Source organism: Lagenorhynchus albirostris, chromosome 20 (assembly GCF_949774975.1).
Source record: "Lagenorhynchus albirostris chromosome 20, mLagAlb1.1, whole genome shotgun sequence".
Classification (NCBI taxonomy): Eukaryota; Metazoa; Chordata; class Mammalia; order Artiodactyla; family Delphinidae; genus Lagenorhynchus; species Lagenorhynchus albirostris.
The window spans coordinates 29,028,938-29,043,493 of NC_083114.1; the positions used below are offsets into that span (position 1 = coordinate 29,028,938).

General features: G+C 44.5%; 2 protein-coding genes across 12 annotated transcripts in view; one reads left to right on the plus strand and one right to left on the minus strand.

Moving 5' to 3' along the window:
• The window catches only part of LOC132511541 (uncharacterized), an 88,679-nt gene extending 76,482 nt beyond the window's left edge, over positions 1 to 12,197 (minus strand). Inside the window, exons 1-4 of one of the 4 annotated variants that reach the window (XM_060134760.1) lie at positions 11,674 to 12,197; positions 10,828 to 10,930; positions 10,287 to 10,415; positions 2,347 to 3,323 (exon numbers count right to left, since the gene is read on the minus strand). In XM_060134760.1, coding sequence (XP_059990743.1) covers positions 3,278 to 3,323; positions 10,287 to 10,415; positions 10,828 to 10,930; positions 11,674 to 12,007 — 612 coding nt within the window. In that variant the 5' untranslated portion in view covers positions 12,008 to 12,197 and the 3' untranslated portion in view covers positions 2,347 to 3,277. Of the gene's footprint in view, positions 1 to 2,346; positions 3,324 to 10,286; positions 10,416 to 10,827; positions 10,931 to 11,610 lie in introns of those variants that run through there. The other 3 variants (XR_009537637.1, XR_009537635.1, XR_009537636.1) reach the window with 3 other exon arrangements.
• A 408-nt stretch (positions 12,198 to 12,605) lies between these two features.
• Positions 12,606 to 14,556, plus strand: part of MSI2 (musashi RNA binding protein 2) — a 386,560-nt gene continuing 384,609 nt past the window's right edge. For all 8 annotated transcript variants that reach the window (XR_009537419.1, XM_060133054.1, XM_060133050.1 and 5 more), the window contains exons 1-4: positions 12,606 to 12,667; positions 12,965 to 13,005; positions 13,331 to 13,412; positions 14,122 to 14,206. Coding sequence is in view for 7 of the 8 variants with exons in the window: in XM_060133054.1 (XP_059989037.1) it covers positions 12,606 to 12,667; positions 12,965 to 13,005; positions 13,331 to 13,412; positions 14,122 to 14,206 (270 nt within the window). In the remaining variant the exon portion in view is untranslated. The remainder of the gene's footprint in view (positions 12,668 to 12,964; positions 13,006 to 13,330; positions 13,413 to 14,121; positions 14,207 to 14,556) is intronic.

A 14,556-nucleotide genomic window follows, 5' to 3' on the forward strand; every position in this document is an offset into this window, starting at 1 on the left:
TCTCATCTCATCTTTTTTCTTGCCTCTGTCTCTGTATGTGTGTCAGTATTGTGTTTGGTTACATAACTCTGATTTCAACCTGCTTGAATGCCCCCTTCAGAGATGACAATGCTTCCCCCCCCCCCCGCCCCGGCCCTTCATTAGTTTTTCAGCCACTTGGAATTAGCCGATTGGTAATTGTAGAAATCGCAGTGTGGGCTATTGTGGTGAGTCTTGGTTTCCACTTCAGGAAACGTCTCGATTTGTGGGACTTGGGTCTCAGACTTCGAGTGCAGGGCCTTGAACTTTGGAATCTGGGCCCAGAAGGGAGAGACAGCTGCTTTTTCCTCAGCCAGCAGAGGGAACCGGAACGCAGGGGTGTAAGCAGGCGTTCCTTGCATCTACCAGAAGAGGGCGTCATACCCACGGTCCTCCAAACTTGGAATTTCTGCCACAGAAATAGATCTCGTCCCGGTGGCCTCCTGAAGACTCAAGGATGGGATGGGATGACACTACAGCCACGTTACTTATTGGTACTTTGGCCACTTCCAATACTGTGTAATGGTAAAAAGCTAAGAATTTTGAAGAAGTGGACCCAACGTTGGTCCAAATTAATGGGTGGGTTTGTGGGCCTGGGCTATGAATGTGTGGCTGGCAAATTGGAAAGCTGATGGGGCCATGAGGCTTGGTGGTGGAAATGACGATGAGAATGCCTGGTGTTCTCTGACGTAACCTGTAGAGCATGTGAGCCAGCCGGGTTGGAGGGGCCCTGCATATTTCCACCTATGACATTTAGAATTTCTGTTTGGCAAGGCAGCTCGTGGAGGGGCTAGAGCAAGTTTCCAAGTGGAGACACAGGTGGAAGGGAAGGTGAAGGTGGCACCGTGTCACCCATTTCCAGGTGGAGTTAAAAGACATAGCTGTTCTTTGGGGGCTGCCCCCGCACCCTTCATTAAGACTAAGTTGGTAACTGATTTAAAAAAGAAGAAATGAAGATTAAGCCCAAGAGGCTGGAGGAGAAAATGGTTTCCATGTGGAGAGAGCTGCTACTTCATTAACACCACTGAGTGTTCAAGGAGCCCACTGCCCTCCTACCCTCCCAGGCAGTGCTGGGTGACGGCCAGAGCTAGGAGGCAAAGGGCTCTGTCACTGCCAAGCAGTGAAGCCGTTTAGTAAAATATTTACCCACGTGTATAAGAATAATGATGACAGAATGACGAACAGCATTTCAATAGCTTTAAGGTACGTGGGAGAGCAGGCCTGGATTTTTTTATTATTATTATTTTTTTAGTTATTTGGCTGCACAGGGTCTTAGTTGTGGCAGGCGGGCTCCTTAGTTGTGGCATGCGAACTCTTAGTTGTGGCATGCACGTGGGATCTAGTTCCCTGACCAGGGATTGAACCCGGGCCCCTGCGTTGGGAGCGTGGAATCTTAACCACTGCGCCACCTGGGAAGTCCCAGCCCTGGATATTTTTTAATGAGAATGGTGACTTTCTGTTTAATTCCTGAGGCTTCTCTCTTGCGCCAACCGTACCCACATTCAAATAAGAGAGCTGTGGCTGGGGAGGGGGCTCACCAGGCTGGCAGAAGGTGCTGCCTGCAGGATGCTGTCACCCAGAGGGACTGGAGCCAGCCTCACAGCCAATCACAAGCTACCGTCCACTTCCTGCAACTTCTGAAGAATAAAGATTTTCAGTCCCGTCCCCACGATAGCTAGACTGATCCTCTGCTATGGTCACTCAATTAATGATATTGATTCATTACGAGTGTGACTGATTCATTATAAGTGTTCTTATTCAGCTAGGCATGTAGGGAGCGTTTGCCCTGGTTGGCGTGGTAATTCTGAGTTGGAGATGAGGACAGAAGAAGGCAGAGGGAACAAAGTACAACCACACACTAGGTGTCTAGCTGTGTCCAATGTGGAAATGGAAATGGCTAAACACTCCCCCCTACTCCATTAGGGAGCTTTTTGCATTTCCATCCCCAGTTTGGAAAAGAAATAATGAAACAAAATGTATTTTCTCCATCATTTAAATAAAGGAAAACTTCATGTCTCTAAATATATCAAACAAGGTTACAGGAGTAAATAAATTACAGATATTTGTGTGTTAGATCAGTAAAGAGTGTTTGAAAAATATAATTTCACTTTCTCTCAGCCTCACACCCTCTGCCTTTTTTCATGTCTTTTCCAGGTACTGTACACCTCTAGTTATGACTGTTAGAAAGAAACCATCTTGGCTTTCCCATATTATACATTTCTAGAAGGGCTGACTTAGGATCTGTACACACATGCTTATTTTTTATTTCCTGGAAGAAAACAAACTAGCCCTGAATTTAAGAGCATGCTCAGAAGTCAGTTCTTGAGGAAAGAAGCTGTTTATTTATTTAAGGGAAATACAAAGGGCCCATTACTTTTAGACAGGGAATTTATGCTTGGTGGAATTTTCATGAATAAAAATTCATTTTATTAAAGATTTTCTGGTTAAAAATACGGTTTGCTTTTTTGGTGCGAAGTCTGCCGTGTCTGTTCTGAACAGTAAGGCTTGTGGGGCTACCGAGACAGATAAAGTGAACGGACTCTTCAATCAGAGAGGGGCTCGGCCCGCCGGTAAAATGCAATACCAAGAAGTAAACAAAGAGCCTTTTGCGAAGAAGACAGAGTTTAAATGGATCTTGCTTTTCCAATTTGAAAACGTGCTCGCGGTGGTTAGTAACTGAGTCAAGACATTTAAATCCTACGTATACTTTTATATCTTAACAGCGACCTTTTTTAAGTGTGCAGTGGGGATAAGCAGATAAGCAAAGCAATGCTCCAGAAAGAGCACTGTAGGTAATTGAACATGAAATATGTTGCAATCTGATAACATTAATAACATGCAATCACTTCTTTATATCTAATATGCAGTTCATTTGGCTAGAGTCTAACTAAAGCACTCCAGAACTGTTAGTGTAGGAATCCTGCCACAAACGTATGAAGTAAGCAGTTCTGTTTTTGTGCATTTTGAAGTATCTCTGTATTAATCATCTATTCTGGGCAGCAAATTAGCCCCAAACGTAGTAGCTTCAAACAAGTATTTAATGTCTCACCCAGTATCTGAGGGTCAGGAATTGGGAGTGGCTTAGCTGGGAGGTTCCGGCTCCAGGTCTCTCGGGAAGTTGTTGAGATGTGAGCTGGGGTAGCTGTCGTCTGAAGGCATGGCTGGGGCTGGCAGATGCACTGTTAAGATGTCTCACAATCCTGGCAGGTTAGTTCGGGTTGCTGACAGGAAACTGCAATTCTTCTCCACGTGGGCCTCTCTAGCAGGCTACTTGTGCATCTTGACGGCGTGAAAGCCGGCTTCCCCTAGAGTGATCAGAGAGAGAGAGCCAGGCGGAGGACGCGTGCCTTTTCTGATCCAGCCTCGGAATTCAACCGCCATCATTTCCCCCACATTCTATTCATTAGAAGCCAGTGACTAAGTACAGACCACACTCAGGGTGAGGGGAATTCAACGCCACCTCTTACAGGAGGACTAAAGAATGTGTAGAGATACTTTAAAACCATCATGACCCCGTCTACAGATGAGGGTGGCTTATCCGCTCAAGGTCACCTGGCTACTAGAAGACCCTCCGTGCGAGGCAGCAGACTGTTTTATTTCCTCTCTGCTGTGCCATCCACACACAAAACAAACCAGAAGAGCCCACATTCCTGAAATCACTGCACACAAGTTCAGAATCTGCCCTTTTAAACCGGCCAAGATCTTCTAAAAGCAGCAGGAGACTTTCTGTTGGAAATGGATGAAATGGACACAAGACTGGAAGGTAGGAGTCAGCTTTCTTCTTAATCAGCTCTGCGACCTTGAGAGAAAAAACGCTTCTCTCTGGGCTGGTTTCCTCCTTTGTAAAACAAGACGGGCTAGCTGAGTGGTTTCCAAACTTAGTTGGCCATCACAGTCCTCTGGGGAATAAAAGACTCTCTGGCCTTACATTAAATCTACCAGGTCACAACCTCCAGGAATCTGTAAAATTAAAAAGCTCCCCAGGAGTCCAACGGACGGCTGTGCAGACACTAGGAACCGCTGGACTAGATGATTGCTCGTGCTTCCAGCTCCAACGTTATGTTGACTCCTCCCTTCTGACTGGATGTACCCAGGTAACTCATCAGTTCTGAACCCTTGCTGCAATCATCAGGGAAATGTTAGATGTCTGGGGCTCCCCTCAGGCAAAATAAATCAGACATTCTGGGAAGGGGCCTAGGGATCATTACGGTCTGTTTGTTTTTATCAGTCTGTTTTCCAATAGTCATGTTCAACCTTGGTGACACATTAGAATCAGTTGAGAAGTTTTAAGAAAGACCGCTGCCCACACTGTCCCCCAGAATAGTTAAATCAGAATCTTGTGGGTGGCAGGAAGCATCAGTATTGTTTAAAGTTCCCAGGTGATTATAATGAATAGTCACACTACCCAATGTTGGCCTCGTTTGAGGTAATTCCAATGCTGCCTCACCCGTAAAAGATTATTCAGAAGAAAAATTATTCAGAGATCCTAGATGCCACAGTATTCTAAGAAAAAATGCATTTGAAATGGAAGATGGTAAAAATTAAATGGAAGTGAGTTTCCATTTCTGTCAATATGGCAGACTAAATAACTTGAAAATCCTCCCACTATAAATACTGGTTTATAAATATAAACCATGTATAAATACTGGTCAAGATGCAATAAACACCCATTGAAATGAGCTCATGGGACAACAAAGAAAGGCCTCCAGTGCCAGGGCAAGAGAAAGATGACAGTCAGCATGGTGAGCAAGGAGGAGGATGCGGAGCTGGTCTCAGGCAGGTTTGTTGGCCTTGAAAGGCTGAAGTTTGAGCATCAAAATGGAAAGAAGACTGTGGTTTGAGTCCAGTAAAGTGGGGAGATGGAACTGACATCCCCGAATAAATGTGGGACCTTGAAAGGGATGAATCATCATAGAAATAATTCAGTGGAAAAAAATCTCCCTAGTGGCACAGGGAGACAAGAAAATTTGTCTTGGCATAAGTTGAAAGTGGAGAAAAAAGTCTTCACTGAGAATTTGGGACTACAGCCCAGTCTCATGTAAATCTGGGACTGAAATTTACCCTTCCTCTATGGTCCAGGAACCCTAAAGTGGAAACAAAAAAAAGATAAAAATACTGACCCAACACCAAACTACTGAACATACACGGATACAATCCACCATAACCAAGATGTAGTAGGTACAAAAGTCCCAAGAACCTCAGGTAACAGAACTATCAGACAGACTATAAGTAAGTTAAAAAATTATTAAAAACATAAAAGAACATTTGGAACCATGAGAAAATAACATAACTGTGTAATTACCTGTAAAAAAAGGTAGATTTGAAAGATAACTAAACAGAACTTCTAGAAATGACACATATAGTCATTGAAATGAAAAGCTCAGTGGATGAGTTACACAGCAGATTAGACACAGCTGAAGAAAAAATAGCAAATGGATCTGAAGAAAATGCCCAGGAAGCAGCACAGAGAGTCAAAGTGAGGGGAAGTCTGAGAGAAAAGCTCAGGCTATGTTGCATAGAAAGAGAAGGTGCGTTGTACACCTAATATGAGCACCAGAAGGTGAGAATAGAGAGGGTGTAAGGGAGACAGGATTTACACAGACAGCTGCTGACAGTTTTCCAGGTTTGATCAAAAACCTGCATCCTGAGATTTTGGGTATGCAGTGAATCTTGAACCATGTAAATAAAAGAAATTCACACCTGAACACCACATGGTAAGAATGCAGGAAGTCAAAGACAAGAGAGAAAAATCTTAAAACCAGAAAGAAAGAACAGATTACCTACAAAGGAATGATATTTAGACCGACAGCAAATGTCTCAACAATAAATAGAAAACAAGAAGACGTGACATATTCACAAAAGTGCTGAGGATAAAATAACTTTCAATCTAGAATTTTACACCCAGAGAAATCATCATTCAAGGATAAGGGTGAAACAAGACAATTTTATACTAATAGAGAAAGCACGTCACTCATATAACCTCCCTAAAAAAAAACTACTAAAGGATATGTTTCAAGGGAAAGGGCTGGTACCTAGAAGAAAGGGAGAAAAACATGCTAGAAACAAAGGTTAACAAATTGGTAAACATGAGCAAGTCGAAACAATGACTGTATAAAACTAAAATGACAGTAGTGATTAAATTTAGGGGTATAAAAACAGGTGAGTCTAAAATAAGAAGCAATAATAACATGTAAAAGGGAGGATGTAATTGAAGTTGAATAATTCTCTGTTTACTGTAGAGTTTCAGGGAGGCTGGATTAAGTGTACATGTTAAAAATTGTAAAGTCATCACTAAAGGAATAGAAATATACCTTACAACTCCTAAACTAGTTAAACTGATCTATTGATCAGTTCAATAGAAGAAAAGGAAGGAAGTAAACAAAAAACTTAGAGAAAACAGAAGAAAATGAGACATCAGTTCCAAATGTCAGAAATCAGTAGATCAACAGGCTGTCTTATACATTGCTAGTGGGAGTACAAATTGCAAGAGTACCTTTGGAAAACAGTTTAGCATTATTCTGTAAAGTTTTACACTTACACATCTCATGACGCAGTAATCACTCCAAAGAGAAAATTCTGCCCGCATACACTGGAAGATAAGACTACTTATCACCGCTGCTTGTAACAGCAAAAAATTGGAACAACCCAAAGGCCTGTGACAGGAGAATGGACAAGCTAATTTGTGGGACAGTCATGAAATGGAATTTTATACAGCTATGGAAAATAATGAACTACAGCCAGAAGCAACAGTCTAGTTGAATCTTAGTAATACCATGTTGAGTAAGAAATATAGGCCTCCTCAGAAAATTTTTGTAAAATTTTAAACCGAGTATATGACAAAAATTTGATAAAACTTTTTAAAAAGCAAAGAAGAATAATAAATACAAGATTGAGACTGGTGGTTTCTTCAGGTGGGGGAACAGTAGAGGAGGAGCACATAAGTAGTTGCAAGTCACTGTTACTGTTTTAGTTCTCTAGTTGAATAGTAGGTTTACAAGTGTTCATAATATCAAAAAATAAAATAAAATAAGGCCATGGATATACCTAATGATGATAGTATGTTTATGCCAGAGATTGTGATTAATATAGTTTTGTGCCCCTAAGTTTCATTAAAAATATCGGCAATTACATTAAATGTAAATGGACTAAACTTACTAGTCAACCCAATAAATAAATAAATAAGATCCAGGTACATGCTGTTTATAAGAGACTTACCTAAAAATCAAAGACATAGAAAGGTTGAAAGTAAAAGGATGGAAAAAGATATGCCAGACAAAATGCCAGCTAGAAGTGAGAGTAGTTATATTTATTGCAGGCAAAGTAGACTTTAAAGCAAAAAGCACTAGGGTTAAAGATCATCTGTGCATATATTAAAGAAATGGTTCACTAGGAAAACAGTAAATCTAAGCTTGTATGCGCCTAATTACACAGATTCAAAATAAATAAAGCAAAATGAGAAATAACAGGTTAAAAAATAAAAAAATGCAGTCATACGATGAGATTTTCATAGCCCTTTTTGATGTACCTTATCACATACTTTTAAAATATAGAGAGCAAAGTTTGAGAGATTTACAGTAGATACTGGCAAATTCAGTCATATAAGGAGATTTTAATGTACCACTATAAAAAGTGATAGATATTAGTAAGGCTAAAGAAAATCTGGATGATATAATTAACAAGCTTGATTTAACAGATTCATACAGAATGCTATACAACAAATAAGATATACACATTCTTTTCAAAACCACATGGAGTATTTATAAAAACTATTTACCAAAGCAAAATCTCAACAAATAATAAAGAATGTGCTTCATACAGACCACCTCTCTGACCTTAATTAAGTTAGACATAAATAACTAAAAACCAAAACAAAAACTTGTGTTTAGAAATGTAAAAATACACATGTATGAGGCAAAGAAGAAATCATACTGGAAATCTAAACATTCTTTGCCTGGGATGGTAATAAAAATTCTACATATTTTGTGGAATGTAGTTTCAGTGGCACTTGGAGTGAAATCTGTAGCCTTAAATGTTAAAAAAAAAAAGAAAACCGAAGCGTGAAAATTAATTACTTAAGCCATCAAGAATCTTTTTAAGCCAACAAAATAAATCCAGAGAACAGAACAAAGAAAATAACATGATATATTAACAATACACAATTAGATCAGGAGTCCCCAGCCCCTGGGCCTCCGACTGCTAGTGGTCCAAAGCCTGTTAGGAACCCGGCTGCACAGCAGGAGGTGAGCGGCGGGTGAGCTAGCAAAGCTTCAACTGCGGCTCCCATTACTGCATTAGCCCCTGAACCGTATCCCTCCCCCCACCCCCTACCGTGGAAAGAAAAAGGTTGGGGACCACTGATTCGATTATATTTTCTATATGGTATATATTCTTATACATAAGAACATAAAATATATAATAGTATATAAAAGTGAAAATTAATGAAACAAAAAATAGTATTAACCAAATTGAAAGTTGATTCTTTGAAAACACTAGTAGAAAGTAGAAAGAAACACTAGATAAAAATAAGGAGGTCTCTGACACAACTGATCCAGAAAAGAGAAGATACATATACAATAATATTTGGAATGAAAAAAAATGAAGGGTATGGATAGATGCAGCAGAGATTAGAATATATTCAGAGAAAACTATGAACAGCATTTTGTTAATAAATTTGAAAACCTAGCTGGTATGGACAATTTCCCTGAAAAATATAATGAGCAAAAATTGAGTCAGGAAGAATATAAAACCTAAAGACACCCATAGCCATCAAAGAAATGGAATCAGTAGTTAAAAATCAACCTAGGAAATGTTTATCCCAGAGCCAGACATTTTACTGGCAAGTTCTACCAAACAGTCAAGGAACACATAATTCCAATTTTATACACACTGTTTGAGAAAATGGAAAAAGAAGGAACCAGTTCATTTTTTGAGGCCAGTATAACCAGAGAAGGGCAGTATGAGAAGGGAAAACTGCAGCCTATTTGACTTATGGACATGGATACAAAAATGCCTACAGTGAAGTTAGATGTTGACCTTCATTCATTCATTCATCCTTTCATTCGTTCAACAGATATTTGCTTAGTGTTAACCATGCACCAATAGGCACTGTGCTAATACTTGGAGAGCAGAAGTGGACAGGAGCTTATGGCTTAGTGGAAGAGATAAGCAATAAAGCAAATGATCACACAGGGTAGGGCACACAGAGGGCATTCTGGCAGGATAACAGTGCATACCGAGGGGGATTCAACCTGGTCAGAGAGGTCAGGGAATGCTTTCCAGGCATATTAGTGGAGTAAGAATGAGTGTGGGAAGAGCGTTTAGGAGGTTACTGCACGGGCTCCAGTGGGAGATCTGAGATGCAGTAGCAGGAAAGGTGAATTTGAGAGACATTGAGGAAGTAAAACCAACAGAGCTTCATGATGGGTTGCACATGGGAAGGTGTCAACCTGGAGAGGGGTCAACCTTGTCTCTAAGATGGCTGGGGCTCTGTTCATGGAGAAAACTTTAAAAGAGGTTCAGGTTTAGGGGAAACCAGCATGCATGTGGTTTTGGAAATGTGGAGTTGGGGGTAACTTAAGGAAGGCTAAGTGGAAATGATGAATAGGAGATTAACCAGAGCCTGGAGTTCTGTGGGGAGGGCAGGCTGGAGATTTTAATTTGAGTGGCATCAGAAGGTAGATGGTAATTAACCCATCCTTGAGGGGATCTCATCCAGAGAGGGTGTGTAGTTAGGGGAGAGAATGAACACCACTATTTAAAGGAAAGGCAGAGGTGGAGGAGTCAGGGCAAAGAGAGGAGGAAAGGCAGGAGAATGTGGGCATCAAGGATGCCAAGGGAAGAGTGAGTTACAAAGAATGCAGTGTCCAACAGTGTCATGGGCTGTTGAAACTTTAAGAGGGTGGAGGACTGATGTGGTCCTGGAATTCTCCTGACCCAGGGGCTACATTAAGTGAGTGAGCTGGAGGAGAAATGCATAATGATAAGAAACTAAGAGCAGCAAGGGTGAATATTTTGGACAATGAGACGCTTCCTGTAACCTCTTTATGGTGATGGTTACTAGACTCCATGCATTTGTCAAAACTCAGACTTATAGACCAAGAAGAGTAAATGTTACTGCATCTAAGTTAAAAATAAATAAATAAAAACAATGCAGAATTGGTGATTTAAGATCTAACTTCCTCTTTATAACTGCAGGGCTAGCTCCCGCAATTTAATTCAGTTCAGCTTGTGTAGGTCTACAACAGGGAACAAGGGCACCCCACTCTCACCTTGTTAAGAGCAGAATAAATATGCATGCAGCAGAGCCAAAGGGCATGGGACTGATGGCCAGAGCTCCTCTAAGGAACTGACAGGTGGTGGGTAGGGTGTAGCCTGGTAAGCTTGGTTCCTCTGGGCCCCTGACGTAAATTGAGGGGGGTGGATCAGGAAAGGCCTTTCCACCTCTGATGATCTGTGGTTCTAGCGTAAAAATCCCCCACAAAATCCCATTAGCTCTGTTGTCTGCATTTTGTTATTGAGAATAGTCATAATAAACAATTACCATAATAACAACTGGCTCTTCAACACATGGGACCCCAGATGACTTGGGAAGCAGCTTGGAGTGAATTGGAAAATGCTTGGGCTTCTGGTGTAAAGTTTTAAAGTGCCTTCTAAAAATCATATGCTAGCAAGCACAACCCATATAGGCTTTCAATGAAAAAGGGACTTTTCCATGTGTTCATTTCAGACCCTCCCCTCACCCTATCAATGCGGTCAAGGAAGAACTATCCCAATTTAGGAGACAGGGAGATTAAGAGCCTGGTCACTCACGGGTTTGGTTGATGTTGGTATTTTCCGAATAGTCCATTTCTCAAAGACCCACAGCGGATTTGGTACCGTTTTGGTGTTGAGTGTATTCCACTGTATCCTAATCCTACGAAAATTAGTGGGAAAGTGTTAATTGGGCATCAGTTCATGCTTAACATTAATTTGAGTATTTGATGAACCACAAATACTCAATGACGTTGCCCCCTTAAGCCATATTAACTCAATTTATTGTAATAATTAAAAACAATAAGGATAATTATATCCTTATTGTTTTAAATACCCCACAGATTGAATCCAGCCTGAATTTAGCCGGCCTGAAATCTGCTGGAGAAGTGGGCGATGTTTTTCGGTAGCTACAAAATTGTCTTTTAGGAATTTTCAGCGCGGGAAAGGATGAAAGTCAGCATTTATTAAGCACCTACTGTGTGCCAGGACCTGTGCCACACCACACTGCTCCCAAGGTGGCGGGGGTGTGTGTTGGAAGCCTTCTGCCACCCTCAGCTACATCCCCAGATGGTGGGGGGCTTGGGCTATTCACATCTCATGCATTTTACTACCTCGGCATAGAAACAATAACATATATATAACAAACGGGTTGGAGAGGGGTTTCCTGAAATAACCATCCTTCCCGGCCCTCCCAGAGATGCTCCCAAATTATTTCTCTCTATATAAAAAATTTTGATTTGAACTCCGATCATTTGACCTTGACCTCTATAACCCTATGCTATTATATTTTTTAATTGCCTTATGATTAACGCGGAAACCCTTTCTTCGGCATTTTCTCACCACTGGAATCGCGACAGTTTCCTCAAAGTTCCAAAATAACCTTTCCCGGGCAAGGATTCGTACCTCTGCCGGGTAAGGGCGGGGAGCCGCGCAAGACGTGCCGGTGCGGAGCGAGAGCCAGAGAGAACTTCCAGCGCGAAAGGAAAATAAAACTTGTGGCTGGTGTTTGTGCGGGAGAGTCTCCGCAATCCTGAAGCCCCGCGATCCTGGGGGGTCTCGGCGGCTGCCCGAGGAGCGCCAGGCTTTGGATTTGATCCCGACGTCCTTGACCTAAATTTCTGCGCGGTGGCTGGAAAAAGGGCGCAGAGCCGGGCAGGCGGCTGTTGCCATCCCGGATCCTGGCGGCCGGGTCCGGGGAACTTGAATGGAGAGGCCGAACTAGAGGGGTGGGGGGCATCTTCTCCCCTGCCCCAGTGTGGAGCCGCGGCGAGCTCCCCGCGCCTCCCCCTCCCCCGATCCACCCGCCCCCCGCAGCCCATGTGATCCAGGGAAGTCGGGGTGCGCTCCCCTTGGCTCGGCCCGCCCGGAGGCGGGGCTCCTCGGGCCGCGGGGTTCGCGCACCGCCCCAGTGGGTCGGGCAGCGGGGGGCAGAGTGTGCGCGCGCGGGCAGGCGGGGGCCGCACCGGGGTGCGTGACGTCACCGGCATTGGTTACACGACGTTCTAGAACTCCGCCCCACGTGCGCCGCGGAGGAGGGGGAGGAGGAGGAGGGGATGGGGGTGGGGAGGAGGAGGGGGAGAGGTGGGGATGGGCCGGGGGGGCGGGGACGGGGGGTGTGCGAGCAGCGGGGCTGAGCTAAGCCGAGCCCACGTGTGACGGCTCTCGCCGCTGCCCCGGCTCCGCCGCTCTTAGAGAGATTCGGAGGAGCCCGGGCGGGGGGGAGGAGGAGGGGGAGGAGGGAGCGGGAGATCTCGGGGCTCGGAGCCGGCCGCCGCTCCGCTCCGATCGCTGTGGGGCTCGGTTTTTTGGGGGTGGGGGGGCGGGGGGGCTCAGATATGGAGGCAAATGGGAGCCAAGGCACCTCGGGCAGCGCCAACGACTCCCAGCACGACCCCGGGTAAGTTTCCAGCCGCTGCCCACCGCGCCGCCTCGGGCTCGCTCTCCTTGCAGCGGCGGGGACGGCGGTGCGCGGAGCCGGGCATCTCCCGCGCCCCCCCCTCCCGCGCGCCCCCCCCCCGTGGAAGTTACACACCTTTGGATTGCATTTCGCCGTCACCTTCTCCCCCACCCCACCTCCGCGCTCTCGCTCGCTCGCTCCCCCCCCTCCCCGCTTTCCTTTTAGCTTTTGTAAGTTACACGTCAAAATGGCCGATCTGACATCGGTGCTCACTTCTGTTATGTTTTCTCCCTCTAGTAAAATGTTTATCGGTGGACTGAGCTGGCAGACCTCACCAGGTAAGGGAGGGAGGGGGGGACGCCTGGGTCCCCCCCTTCTTGGCTTCTTTATTGCTCTTTGTTATCCCGGTGTAGGAGCCCCCCCCTCGCCATTGGCTCCCCACTTCTCCTGTGCAAGGTTATTTTTTTAAATAGCAAATCCTTTCCGAGCCCTCTACGCGACCTCTGTTGCCGAATTTCCCCCGCGTGTGCAAAAAAAAAAAAAAAAACCCAGAATAACAACAGAAAACTACTTTTGGTTTTTGTCCTTGATCAAAATTTGCATTGCTTTTTTTTTTCCACACCTTCTCCCCCCCCCCCAATCTCTCTCTTTCTCTCCCTACAGATAGCCTTAGAGACTATTTTAGCAAATTTGGAGAAATTAGAGAATGTATGGTCATGAGAGATCCCACTACGAAACGCTCCAGGTAAAGCATTCCCTTCTGGATTTTGTCTTTATTTTAGAACAAAGTTTAAGTGTTATTTTTGGAGGTGTCTTCGGAAGTAGCTAAGCGGATTTAGAATGGGGCTCAGGCATGTGGCTGGTTTCGAACGTCGCTCCATCCTCCCCCCTCCCCCATTAACCCCAAAGGTTATTGTTAATTGGGGCTGAATTCTGGATACACAGATGCCCACATCTCCGCTTTAAGTCATTTTCCCGTCGCTTCTTTTTCTCCTGTTTCAAATGACATTCAGCTTCATTCACTTTCCACATAGTTGTTTTTTTTGTTTTTTTTAATATGTGCTTCCCCCGCACTCCCAACTCCCCGAACTCTTAAGCCCCTTTAGAAAGCTGGTTGGATCGTCTCTAAGTGCCTGGGTTTCTTCGGAATAAAACAAAGCGTTAAAGAAAGGGAAGGGGAGGAGGAGGAGAGAGACTGAGGTGGCGAAAGAGTGGAGACACCAGCGTTCTCCAAGTTACCTCCACCCGCCCTGCCCCCGTTCCACTTCCCCCATTAACCTTGATGTGTTTCCTTGCGAGGCCGAGGGCTGTAGGCAGGAGGGGGTGGGGAGGGTGGGGAGTGGGGGTGAGCGGGGGCAACTTTGCTCTCCGTTCTGCATTAGGGCTCGCTCCTTGTTGCTCTTGATGGTGTCACATTTTCTTGTTTGTTTTTCTCCCTCTTTGTCTCATTTCAGAGGCTTCGGTTTCGTCACGTTCGCAGACCCAGCAAGTGTAGATAAAGTATTAGGTCAGCCCCACCACGAGTTAGATTCCAAGACGGTAGGTTGCTTTTCCTTGTTGTTGTTGTTTGCCCCTTTTCAGGACCCATCTGGGCATTGACAGCCCAATTTAAAGAGACAGTGTCTTCTTTTGCTTCTGTGCTGAGAACTGGGTACTTTGAAGCAGAGGTTGCAAGTCGGTCCTAAAGTTTGCCGCAAAGGCTGGATTTGGGGTTTTCTTTTTAGAGCCTGTCCCACTGCAGCCCCAGATGCTGCCAGGCCTAGGCTTGGGGGAGGGGTCGGCTTGGGGAGAGGCTATCTTCCGGGCCAAAGGACCCTGCGAAGAAACTCCACCACCGATCAGAGGCAACTTTTCTTTGTCAGCCGAGCCCAGCCCGCGTTACCAACTGT